Source organism: Pomacea canaliculata, linkage group LG9 (assembly GCF_003073045.1).
Source record: "Pomacea canaliculata isolate SZHN2017 linkage group LG9, ASM307304v1, whole genome shotgun sequence".
Taxonomy (NCBI): Eukaryota; Metazoa; Mollusca; class Gastropoda; order Architaenioglossa; family Ampullariidae; genus Pomacea; species Pomacea canaliculata.
Genome location: NC_037598.1, coordinates 5,276,542 through 5,290,188, shown reverse-complemented (window position 1 = coordinate 5,290,188; position 13,647 = coordinate 5,276,542). Strand labels below are relative to the sequence as shown.

Sequence of the window (13,647 nt, the reverse complement as noted above, 5' to 3'; positions counted from 1 at the left end):
CGAGATGTAAACAATAGCCGCACGTGATGTCAAGATGGCGGAGGAAAAGTTTCCGTAGTTTCAAGAGGCTTTAAATGTATTAGTGGAATAGATAGAAAAGCCTGTTTCAAGATGCCGAACAACAGCACTGAAATATTTGATGATATATTTTTGCAGAGTGATAAGGTAGCGATAAGATTTTTGTAAAATTATGTTTTTAGTTTCGAGGGTTTTTTAAATTTTAATTTTGTTATGTAACTATGTATTTTATATACTTGCCGGTATCCAAAAGACACAGATTTCAATCTTACACCATCACATAATGATTGTATCATCATACAAAAGCTATATTTAATTTCAAAGTTACAACAGTGCCATATTTTTAACTGATAAAATGTTTTCTCTGTCCAGCTGGAAGTTGCAACTATTATCACTTTATTAACCTCCACATTGAGGTAGGTTTTCTTTGTCGAATAATTTTCGACATAATGCATTATGTGTTCATAAAAATACCATGGAAGAAATATCAGCTATGTCTAATCAAAAAGAAATTATTTAGATGACAACATTTTCTACAAAGGAAGCTCAAACTAAACTACATTATAAAGATACCAGCTAAAGATTTTTGTTTTATCAGAAAACTTTCACCTGCACCTGTTTGTTAAAATGCAGTAAATCACCTGATTCCAAACTTTACTTTGAATAAACAGCCCATTTTCATTACATCTGTTTTGAATTTGAAGCAGTAGATTTATGATTGATGAACATTCCAGTGGCTAAGCAATAAAAAAACTTGTAACCAGTTGAATTTTTTTTATGGAGAATACATTGATTTTGGTTGCCATTTTTTCTAGTACTTTGCACTCTGTTATTTGCTGATTTCTTTTTAAAGTACTTTAAGTTAACTGCAGTTATCAAAAGTGCAGAATATGTCTTTTTCTGTTATTTCCATTATAATATTAAAATTTTATATATGTTAGTTCTAAATTATAAAACAAACAATGCTTTGGCTGTTTATATCTTTTTTTAATTTAATCATTTCAGTTTTATTGGGTCAGGATCCATTGTTCTCTGTGTCATCTTACACAGAAGAGTATGTGCAACAGAAGTAAGCTAGCTGTCAGAACATTTTTAATCTATTAGCGTAGTCTTTTTTTTCCAATATTGATAATTATCTGTTTGCAGTGTTACGCTTTCGAGATAAATGTGTTGTGCTTTTATTTTTTTATTTTTTTGTTAATGTGTCATGAAATTTGTGTGTGTGGTTCTGTTAAATCCCTCTATCTTCCTTTTTTTCCCCTTTTTAAGATCAGCTACCAAAGTAAGTTTAAAATTAGAACTGAAGTTTGGTCTCAGAAGATTTTGTTTGTAACTGGACATATGCATATGTGTGTGTGTGAGAGTCCACTTTGCATCACAAATTTGCATGTGTATGCCTGTGAGAAAGTTTTATTTTAACTACAGTTGGCCTGCGGTATTAACAGAGTTTGGAGTGCAGAAATACAAATACAGAAAATTAGCGAACAACTCTAAGCACCCTTAAACCCTTATCTCTTAATACTGTTGACCATATGACCAAAAGTAAAACTGTACACTATATATATATGCTGTTTATTGTGGGGCAATAGTTTATTTTATAAAGCAAAGATTTAACACTGAGTGAGGCTAGCTAGCCCCGAGGTAAAGTGAGGTATCCCTAAGCAGAGTGCATAGTTCACAGTTTATTTGTGCACTGAAACCTGCTACAAAGTATTAACATTTTATAATAAACTTGTGTATGTATTTAAGTTAATAAATTATAAAATAGATACATATATTTTATGCATTTATAACTTACTAAATTTGTTTTTCAGTTTTAGTTTTCTTGACATTTTCTGGTCTACTTATCTCTGCAATTTTCCACAGCAGCCTTCAAAACTTAGGGAAAAAATCCTATCTGATTATTGATGGCAAATACTTAAATAAATACAATCAGAAAAGTTAGTCTTGTGAATGGTGAGGGTGTCCTTATTCTTGTGATTGAAAGCTACTACAGTTTCTTTTTAATTTTTTTTATATTCTGACAGATATTTCCAATCTTTCACTTGTCGGTGGCCAACTTCTTTTCTTCACTGTTTCTTATGGTGCTTTGCTGCTTGTTTCTCGCCGGTCACCCAAGCTATCCTGGACCTCAAGGACCATGTGGCTATATACTTGCAGTTACTATGGTCAGTGCTCAGAGAAAGATTATTTTTGTAGACATTAGAAATGTGTAGTGAATGAGAGAGTGCCTGTTTCCTACTGTATAGAATACTGTGATATTGTGCTGTTTTCTTATTTTTTTTCAGAGTTTATTTATTTGCACATTTTTGCTGACTCTCAGCTATGCTCTGGAAGCATTCATTCGGCTCCATCGCCGTTTGCAGAGTTATGTGTCCCTTGAAGGATTTAGGGTAAGAAATAAAATCCTTCTTCTTTTTCTGTGGAGGCAGGGATAGTGTGTGTGGGTATGCACATACTACTTCAATTGTTAAATTATTTGTCATTATTTTGCTTTACCAGATGATACAAAAACCATAGCTAATTGTGATGTGAGCAGCAATTTTTTTCTAATTTATGTCAGAACATCTGAAATATCCAGTTATGTAAATTATATATTGAGGTATTGTAAATCAGACTTGTGTTTAAAAATTTTGATGCAGACTGCATAATTCTTTAATGTGAAGTCTGACTTAAAAAATAATAGTAATAATGTATTTAATTTTTTTATTTTTTTAGACAGAAGGCATCAACAATAACTGTATGTACTTAATGTACTTTTTATCATGGTAAGTATATTGGAGTACTCATTATTCCCTGTATGTTGTGAGAGAGTATGTGTGGTGGGGGAATGGGGGGGAGAGAGAGCATAAAGAGAGCGGGGATGAATCAAGCATCTAACTCAAGAAAAATTGACTCAGGTAGCACCCCAAAATAGGTTGCATGAAATTGTTTTGAATTTTAATGCTTCAGTGTTTATTATCACAGAGATGGAATTTTGATATTGTAGGATGTTAAAAGTTGGTTGATTTGTCTGATTTTATTCACAAGCATTTTTAGGACAAAGATAGCATGCTCATAAATATATGGATTGGATAGTACATGAAATAATAATCTGTAGAGTTATTGCCTTCCTATGCTGTCAGACAATATGACATTAGGACGTGGTCAAGTCATCTAGTAAGATTTTCCTTTAAAAGTGATTTTTTTTATGTTTGAAGGACATTACCGATTGCATTGGGAATATTCTTGATGCTGGTAACGCATTTTATCAAGGATGAGGATGATGGGTCACTTTATGATATCATCCCCAAAGAGTGCTCTCTGTAAGTCTGTAGCCTGTCATTCGATGTTTTTCATTGGTAATCGCCTTTTCATCCTTCCTTTATTTCTATTGTTTTTAAATTCTCAGATAAAGTGTCCGGAGCATTCAAGCTAATGTAAAGAGATGTTTATATGTGTCCAAATAAGTAAATGTTTGGCAGGAAATGGCTTTCTATTGGCTTCGGTGTTTAGTATTAGAATTATTCCCACCTCACCACCTTCTCCTGTAAGGTTGGGTAGTTTGGTTTTTTTTATATATACACCTTTGAACAAAATATGGCTCTTACCTGTGAATGTTATTCTCCATAAATATGCGTAAACTCTTTTAGTAATTATCCTTATCATTTTGTTCACTTTTACCAACAGCTGCTTTCCTGCCTTTGTTGCACAGCGGCATTTTTGTTGGGTAAGTCAAAATAGGGTTTGTGGATGTGCAGACCTGTGTGTAAATACACCTATCTCATCATGTTTATGTGTGAAAGGATTCGTCAGAGAGACTTCATTTGTTCAAGAGTGGCAAACTGCCATAATCTTTTATATGCTTTAAATATATGCTCTTTAGTCATGCATTGTGTCTAGTCATAATTATAGTTGTATTTTATACCTCTTAGGCCCAGGTGAAAGAAGGAAACCTCTGGCTTTTGATGTACAAGCTTATTTTCCTTCTTCCACTTCTCTTTGTGTTCATTGTAAACATGGTAAGTGAAGATATTGTTGTTTTCTCTTGATCAGTAATTCTTGTCATCTTTAAGCCAAGGCATTCATATCTATCTCCTGTTTAGTAAAAGGTTAACATAATATTTTCTGAAGTGGATAAAGATAATATGAATTTGCAAGTGGTTAATAGAAGAACTAAAATGTGTCTTCATTTCAGTTGATAAAACCCCGAGGATACAAAGCATGTAAAATAATAATGGTTTTTACGAAGCCTAGAAAGATTTTGGTTTATTAGTAAAAACTACAAGTCTTCAGTTGAAGGCTTTTATGACTTAATTTATACCTCAAAAGCTTTTTAGTCTTCTAAAAATTCTAAGTAAACTACAAATATACAAGCATAGTGTGTGATATAAATGTGGTATATAACTAGCACTATTTCTTAGGTTACTATTATTAACTGTTTAATTAATGTACTGCTACTATGTAGCTGTTATTATCTTTTTGTAAATGCATGCACAGCAAAGAAACAGAACACTTTGTTTTTCATCTTGTCATAGGTGCTGTACTTGTGTATTGCGAGAGATTATCGTCATGTTTCCATGAGACGAGGTGAGTTTTTCTTTTTATATCAATTAAACTATCAAAGATGTCTGTTAAATGAAAGAGGAACAAAATGGAAAAAAGAGCTTTGTAAGGCTTACATGTCTTTCCTCTCAAACACAGTGGGATGATCAGCATAGTCTGTAATAAGGTGGAACTGTGAAATCTTATTATAACCACTAGTGGTGTTTTATAGTGGTGTTATAACGATTATCATTATGATCAGAGAACACCAGATTCTGTTATTTTTGTGCTATTTTCACAGTAGCTGCTGGTGCCATGGTTGTACTTAAGATTATTTCATTTTAACAATGTCTACCTTTTATTAACAGGACTGTTGAGCTATCACCAAAGACAAGAAGAGATGACTTTGCGGAAAAAAGCCATACTGTACCAGACTGCTTTCATCATATGCTGGATACCAAGTGAGGGCTGATATGTGTTACTGTGTTTGGTGATTTTATTTTTAATTATTGAAATTAATGAAAACAAAGAGTCATTATTATTATGATTGTTTGCTGTTGTTGATATACTGTTATGAGAACACCACAGAGAAAAATGGAGGCCATGTAAAATTGAGGGATTAAAAGGGCTAAATTCTGTCTATTTTTATTGCTCTGCAGGGATGTCATGTGTTGGGTCTTGGGTAGGACATGGAAATCTCCCACACTTAATAAATGGCTAATGATCTCACATCTTTGGCCATACTTGTGTAAACAAGTAAACGGCTTAGGGAAGTAATCTGGGTGTGTTTCACAAGTTAGCCATAACAAGTCAGAAAGTAGTTGGGCAAAGCACCAGCATTTGATGAAGCCATCAGGCTAATGCTGCATCACCAAGGTGCAGGTATGAACCACAGACAGAATGACATCAGTCTGAAGGGTATTTTGCCACTGTGGTCAGGTAGACTAGGGATTATGGGAATTTAGTACCCTATCAACTGTGTAAGTTGATAGAATGGAAGATCATCCCAGCCACCTTAGGTAGGGTAAGGCCAGTGATGGTCACTGTGATCTGCTGTGGTGTGGTCTCTGTTTGAGACCAATGGCATTGCTTGTTAATATGCACATGTATGACTGTGGGACATGGTTTAAGCAATGAGCTACATATGCATGGCACATACTTCCACTGAGACCGAGAACCTAAGGCAAAGAGGCAAATATTTGGGAGAAAAGCCAGGATTCTAGAGTTAGAGAACCACGATGCAAGGTCCAGTCTGCTGAAACCATCCCTCAGGACTGCCACCTGTTGTTGTGAACCTACCAGTGGGAATAGAGCTTTGGCGACCTTGAGATTTTGGAGTTTGATGCCAAGACTGATCGAAGAAGTTGCCCATTCTCAGAGAAGAGAACACCTGGGTCTTTGCTTATGCTCCAACATGCCAGAGTTGGGAAGGACCCATCTGAGCAGTATTCATTCAGTGGCTGTGAATTTGCACACCTCAGAGTGTACCACTAGTGCTGCAGCAACACTAGTCCAGTGTGTAAGCAGCCGCTGAAGAAACCACAAAACATTCCTTGACTGGGATAACATTAGCATATCTGTTTCGCCAGGGGAGTACCTATCACTCTCTGATTTGCAAGGCGGATTGAGTGCAGAGATGATGGCATATGGCCAGACAAGGCATCACCAGTGGAGAGTTCACTGGTGTGCAGTAACTATTGTGATCTGGACATTTGTTTAGGAGGACTGGGGCTTCTCAATGCTGTAACACTAACTAGCAGGGAAGGAGTGCCACAAACATAGGATCTGCATCGAGGGGAAAATGGTAGGGCAGAGCAAAGGTGGCAGTAGTGAACGCTAGAGTTAAGTGGATGTCGTTTGTGTGTGTGTTTTGGGGGGCTGGAGGGGGTTTTAGTGCACTTGATTTGAATGTTCTTTAATGAGCACCTTTTTATACATTGAACCCTCCACCCAGTGGAGCCACATATTAAGGAGAAACATGGAAGATTGCAACAAAGAAAACTTCTAAGGTACTTGTACATATGTTTCAGCACTGATTCTACAGAGCTTGTCCTTTTATGAAAGTTTTGTTATGAAGGACAATTACTGGCTTTTCATTCTGCAGGTATATTGCTTTGCATTCTTTTAATAAGCATACCAAAAAATAAACTAGTAAAACTTAAACATATTACTATGGCTCAGTTTTGCACTTCTTTCTATGGGTCAGCTGAGTGACTGGCAGCAATCCTGAATGGAAGTCAAAAACAAAAGAACATGGATTGGGTAAATTGAAGAAACAATGAACTTTGATGGGTAGGTCTGGGTACAGAAAAGGAACATGGATTGGGTAAATTGAAAAAAAAATTGGATTGTCTGGGTGAGGAGGTCTAGGAGTAAGATGTAATAGCATTCGTTTATTTTCCAATCCTTAGCTGAGCTGGACACAGGTGAAATACTGATTACAAATTAAAAGAGGTTCACTGATTCTTTTTTCTTTTCTTTTTTTCTACATTCCCATAAAGTGAGATTTCACTGGACAATATTTCTCTCAGTATCATTTACAGCATTTTTTAGTTTGAATAAAAGGATAGAGTCTATGTTGAAGATCATAAATCTTTTAATTTCCATTGCACTAAACTTACCTAAAATACTTAAATCAACACTGTAGGGTAGAATACTCAAGTATTCATGCTTCTTCCTGCAGTCATTGCTGGGACCGCTGCAGGGCCTTTTGAATTGCATCATCTATGGCTGGAAGCGAAGCAGCTTCAGGCGAGCCTTGACAGAGAGCAGTCAGCTGCTGAGCACTAACAGGGGAGGAGCAGGAATGTCCTACACACTGTAGTCACGGTGCAGCTGAGGATGATCTTACACTAAGGAGGAGCAGGAATGTCTTACACACTGTAGTTTTAATGCAGCTTTTAGGATTATCTTACACTTAGATGTTTGATTTCCATGTAGGCATCAGGTGGCCCAGGTTTCACCCTTTGTGGCTATGTATGTACATTTATACAGATCTGTTTGTCTACACAGGAGGCTTTTAAATAGCCTGATCTGCAGCTGATTTTTTTTTCAGCAGTTTACATAAAATGAAATCAGTTGATTGTATAAGAAGGTTTTTGCAATTCTTCTACATTCAGTGCTTCCATTATAAAGCTCAGACATGCTTCAGTTCAATAAGTACTTTAGATTTTAGTGCATATTCCAGTACTCTTTATCACGCTTTGCTGAAGGCGTTTTATAGTTTTTGCTAATGAAGGATTCAATCAAAGTGTTTTTGAACCAGATGATACTGAATCTTCCGGTGCTTCACATTTTTGAGTAATATGTTGCTTTTATTATGTGTATATGTAAATTCTATATTAACTTATTTAAGGGCATTTGCTGATTTCAGTAGGACGCATTAGTTGTTTCAAGTCTGTGTTAAAGTTGTGGATTTTGTGATTATAATGATGCTAAGTGAATGTTGAGATGAAAGAGTTTGTGCAAATACAAAGAAGCCAAAACTCCCAAACCAGGTCATCAACATGCCATTCATGCCAGGGACTCAGTAACTGGTTTACAAAATGTGGAGGACAAATGCTGCACCAAGATCCACATCCAAGCTGCAAAGCTTGAAACACTGATCAGTTACTCAATGCACAAAAGGATGCCAGAGCCCATAAAATGTAATTTGAAGAGGAGCAGCTTTTAGAGAAGCTTGCAGACTAAAAAGGCAAGGTTCAGACATTTTCCAACAAGTTCACAAAGTCATCTCTGGCTACAGAAGCTTGTCCTCATGAAAAAGAGATTTCTTTCCAGAGACCAGAAACAGCATCCCTGGCATCTTTAAAAAACGTTACTCAAATAGATTTAGAAAGGAAAGTGATCACTGTCCAATAACATCCACCGATCATGTGCAAACAAACTATGGACACATGTATATGTAGATTGATTAGCTGAAGAGGCCACCAGAAATCGAAATGTGGGGTCACGACAAAGCTATCATCTCTGTGAAACTTGGAAGCCCTCACAAAGAGATGGAGCAGGGAACTAATTGCCTTTGCATCTGCCATAAACAGACTGCAGCAATCCTCTGAACTATCATTCTTACAGTAAAATTCCCTCTTCTTGCAATATCCCGGGCAATGAGATAGTTAATAGACTGGCAAAGAAGAGAGCGATGCTTGTCCAAGAAACAACCCACACCCTCCAGGTTAGCTTTGCTGAGGCCAAGACAATAATTAAAAGCAAGCTTAAGAAAAGATGGCTCTAACCACATCCAAACAACAGCAACCAAGACCCCCTTTGCAGACGTAATAAAGATGAGGAACAGGTGGCCATCATGCAGCAGGACACTCCAGACTCAGACATCGTATATACACCTGCATTGGAGAGTGTGCTCCTATGGTTTGGCCCCAGTTACAGTGGCCCACAGTCCTGTAGGACTGTCCAATCCATCATTACCAAAGACTGATCAGTAATGAAATTCTCACAAGTTAACAGTTTTAGTGAGATTTTGACTGGAATAGTAAGTACCTTTTTGTCATTGTACAGGTAAACATCATACCTTGAACTTATTTTTGTTTAACAAGTGCAATTTTAGGCAAATATGACTGATATCTAACCAGTTCCAAGTACTGGCTTGGATATATAGAGTCAGTCTCAGCTTTCTCCCTCCCAACACATCCATTATTTGCTGAGACTTGTGTAAGCAGCCCACAAATAAATGCAAGTTTGGTTGTTGTTAGCCTTGTGCAGCCTTAAAGCTATATTCTTTTTCTTCTTTTATTTTATTGAGAGTTAGCATCAATCATGTGACTTATTTGTGAGGGTGATAGCTTTTCAAAAAAACTGATGTAAATGTGAATTTTCATCTCACTTCTCATCTCCTTTCACCACTTGCTTCCTTATTCATTTATTTATTGCTTGGGGACACTGCATAGTTTTAAAAACAGCAGTGGCATAACTGATCAGAGAATGTAACAGGCAGAAGAAAGTGAAGCTAGAGTTCCACCATCCATCCCCTCTGTGCACTGTAAATCACTTAAAGTTCATTTGTCTCCATCCATAGCTGTGAGACTTAACTTTTTACTTCAGTCATTGCAGGTAATGACTGAGCTATTAACACAATGCTAATGCATGCATTAATAAACGTAGCAACAAGTTTGATTTTCAGCACAATGTGTCGCAATATGTTGCACTATATAAGCACCATTCATTATCATTATTATTGTTGCTGTCGCTGGAGATTGACACAAAAACCCACAGTCTTACATTTGTATCCTGAAACAGCTTTATTATGAATGACAGGCATTAAATATATATACACACATGGAGAGAAGGTGAGGAAGGGAGAACATTATTGAGCTAGTTGGTTTAGCTTGTATACACCCATGACAACCAGTTATTATTTTTTTATACCTCTGTTGTTTTATACGTGTTGCTGCATTTAGTCTCCACGATGATTTCTTGAATGTGTCAATATGCTTGTTATTATTGCTTTTTTAGTGCCATGTAGGCAGAAATTATTTTTGCTAAAGACTGTTTTATAAAGCACTAGTCTGCCTATTTTTGACACAGAATGACTACTGTTGGTTTTTTATCTCTATATATCCATGTATTTTTATATGTGGGAAGTTTTGTTGAAGAAACCTAAAAAAAAAAACCAACCTTCCTTCACTAGACCATCCACATTTTTACGCTTACACTAGATCATAACCTAACACTAGTCATTCTGTTGTCTTTTCTGAAAAAGAAAAGGTACTAACATTTAGAGTAGTGTACATGTAATATTTTTGACTGTTGACATTAATTGTTATTTTCTATGATTATTCAGACATTTTGTTGCCATATTATTGTGTTCATGAATTATTTCAGAGATCTGTTTATGATCACATTTTGGTTTGCATGCTTGCCTGGCAGGCATGATTTTAAAGGCAGAACAAGCTGCATTTTAGTTTATTTTATGCCACTTATACTTGCTTTTTATTTCTGTTAACAAGTAGAAGCATATCAAACTGATGTTATCAACCTTAATGGTTTTTTTGTGAGAGTGGGTGGACTGTTTTGTTGCTGTTTACACCCTTTGAGTTTCACTTTTAGTGATTTGTATGCACTGTATAATTGTAACAAACTCATGATCTTTCATTTGTAATCTGACTGGATTTTGCACCCCAGATAATTTCTGATGTTGTCCATAATTTTGCTCTCCATTGTTTAAAATGATGCATTTTTTTTTACAAAGGAATTCTTTATTTTCATCATCTTATCAGCAGGTTGTGTGACAGGGACTCTAGGGGCAGATAACTTAAAGCTCACATTAGACCTACACAAGACATTTATAATTCTCTGTAGAACAAAATCTTAATTTTAAGAGATGGGTATACTTGTAACTTGTAGCAAGAATAATGACCACATTTCTTTGACTATTGCAAACATTGCTTGCCATGTTGATGAGCACAAAATAAAATGTTGGAACTACAGCTTGGGGTTGCCCCATCTTCCCAGGAAATGTCAGGCTTGCCATCTGTAAGATCTGCCACATTATCAGGTACATACCTTGCTTTCTGATAAAATGTGAGATGTTAACAGTAGCTTGAATCCACCAAAATTAATGTTTCCAAAGAGAGGTACACATTTGGTTTATTCTGTTATTTCATTCTAACATTGTAAAATGTTTTATTTTGATAGTCTGAAGGCAGTAGTTTTGCCTTTTCTTATATACACTGCTGATCACACAGTTGTACCCACATGTATTTGAGAACTTCATGGTTGTGACTTTGTGTTTTTACACTTTTATTGTCCATGTTTGGCTATTCTGAAATGCAATCATAGGCATTTTGTTCTGTCAGTGTGTTCGTAATAAAAGTGTTCATGACAGGATTTATCTCTTCAAAGAAGGGTTAGCTTCTTTGCTGAAACATTTTAAGCGGCTTAAGGCTTACATGTGATTTTGATCATGACAGTAAGCCTTCTGGAGTTGTGGCTTGTTGATTGACAGCGGTCCGGTGGCGCAACGGTTAGCGCCTGTCACCAATACAGTGAAGGTTGGCTGCCCTGAGTTCATTTCTCGTCTCGGGCATGTTGTTCTTTCTCTGCACGTGGCATCTGTTTACAGGGCTGGCTGCTTGCCGTGATATAGCCTTAGCTGCTGACACGGCGTAAAACACCAATTTCCCCCCCCCCCTTGTTGATTGACATTAGAATTTATTATACACTCTCACATACCCATGCCAAAATATTTGTGACAATATGGAAGATCAAAAATGTAGGAAACCTGCTTTTTGTATTGTATTTCGCTTCAGCTCTGTATCACATTCTTCACTGTGATTCAAAGCAACATGAAAAATGTTAAAACCCTTCCTGGTAGAGAAGATATTTTGCTGCTTTGTCCTGCCCATTCTGTGTTACTTTTAAAGATCTATTTCTTTTGTCTGTCTTTAAATTACTATTTGTTATCATGATCACAAAATTATTTTTTCTATGTGCATAAACAACATAATACACCTACATCAGCACACAATTTAACAAGCAATTGACTTATGTGAAAGTTTCCAAGATGTGATGACTCCCATCAGCATCAATAAACCATTTTTAAAACGATGAGAACATTGTTTTTGTTAGGTTGTGCTTTTGCATTTATTTTCTCTCACATGGCTTTTTTAAGTGTCCTTTTTAATCAAAACTAAAATTTTTAGAAATGATTTCTCTTGATAATAATTGGAAATGCACAAACCTGATTAGCACAACAAATACAGGTAGTGAATGGCATCATTGTTGCAGGTGAGGTACAAACATTTACCACCAACAGACAGCAGCTCTTGCACAGCTGTTGTCTGGGTAAGCAAGCAGTCAACTTTGGCTGCTGCTATCATCTGGATAAAATGTCTTTAGATTTTTGTGGTAGTTGTAATCTCATGTGGAACAACAGCAACAGTGTTCACAGCAATGCTCACACATTTTCATGTTTGCTTCTACATAACAAATCTGTAAAGGTCAGTATATAGGTATAAACAAAGCACGATTTCCTCCAGAGGTATTTTAAGAGGATAACAGATTTTTCTCCCTTGTTGAATGATCAGCAGTGGTTCTCAAAGTATTTCTGACCGCGGACCACTTTACTTAAGTAAAAAATATGGCGAACCACCAATTAAGGCCTAAAAATCAGTCTGTACTATGAATTTCAAATTTAAATTGCCGCATTTCTTTCATTACAATTCAAAACTAAATGTCCTTTTGTGACAGTAGTAAATAAGTTAACATAAAACTACGTACCTCGTTATTTGTAATTAAAATCTTAATGCGAGGAATGCATCACTTTAAACATCACTTGCTTACATATGACGACTGTCAGCCGCCGACCACCTGACTTCTGCCCGCGGACCACTAGTGGTCCGTGGACCACACTTTCAGAACCATTGGACTAGAGGATGTGTTTTAGTTCGTCTTGCTGCACCTTTGCTTCAATTTTCTTTTCAGGAAAGCTTGCACAGATAAGGAGTTTAAAATATAGTTTTTCCGACTAGTCAACCTTCTTTGAAATAAGTGAAAGAAGTAAGCGTGGCGGCAAGTGAACGCTTAGTCAAAATGTTGGATGTTATAATGCATTTGTTGTGCCATGCATGTACGATTAGGAGACTGGTGCATACTCTTCGAGTAGTCCTCCTGCACAATATGGCATCCACAACTCCTTACGTTCTTTACAAAAGATACTGTGATAAACAAAGAAAACTTGAATTGTAAAAATTTTTAACAGAGCTGTTAAGACACACAACTTGTGAAATAATAAGTTATTTTGACATCTGCTCAATTTCTTCTCTGTTTTTTTTTTTTTTTTAAGGACTTACTGTAATTGTTGGCTGTAAATTTTCATTTTGTTGATTAGCACGTGGTTGACTTGTCAGTGCCAAGGTCCTCTGGAGTCGAATGTTAATCTCCTGGTGTCTGAACTGATGTAGTGTGGGATTATCATCCGTCTGCTCAATGCTTCGATGCCTTCCAGTCTGATTTTTTTTCATACAGTGTAATGGACAGAATGTGGGCTCTGCGCGCAATGGATAAGTTTACATTCCTGCATTCATCTAGCATTCAGCCACACACCTAATTACAACAGAGGACACTGACCCTTTAAATTCAAATATCAAG

General features: G+C 36.3%; 1 protein-coding gene across 1 annotated transcript; it reads left to right on the top strand.

The window, feature by feature from the left end:
• The first annotated feature begins 4 nt into the window (after window positions 1–4).
• Window positions 5–12,108, top strand: LOC112571770 (transmembrane protein 116-like). Its single transcript, XM_025251048.1, has 13 exons — window positions 5–165; window positions 391–434; window positions 1,024–1,087; window positions 2,046–2,186; window positions 2,307–2,411; window positions 2,737–2,786; window positions 3,219–3,323; window positions 3,688–3,727; window positions 3,933–4,019; window positions 4,536–4,587; window positions 4,911–5,003; window positions 6,573–6,646; window positions 7,226–12,108. Exons 1-13 carry the CDS (start codon window positions 112–114, stop codon window positions 7,364–7,366), a joined length of 1,050 nt encoding a protein of 349 aa, XP_025106833.1. The 5' UTR covers window positions 5–111; the 3' UTR covers window positions 7,367–12,108.
• The last annotated feature ends 1,539 nt before the right edge of the window (window positions 12,109–13,647 follow it).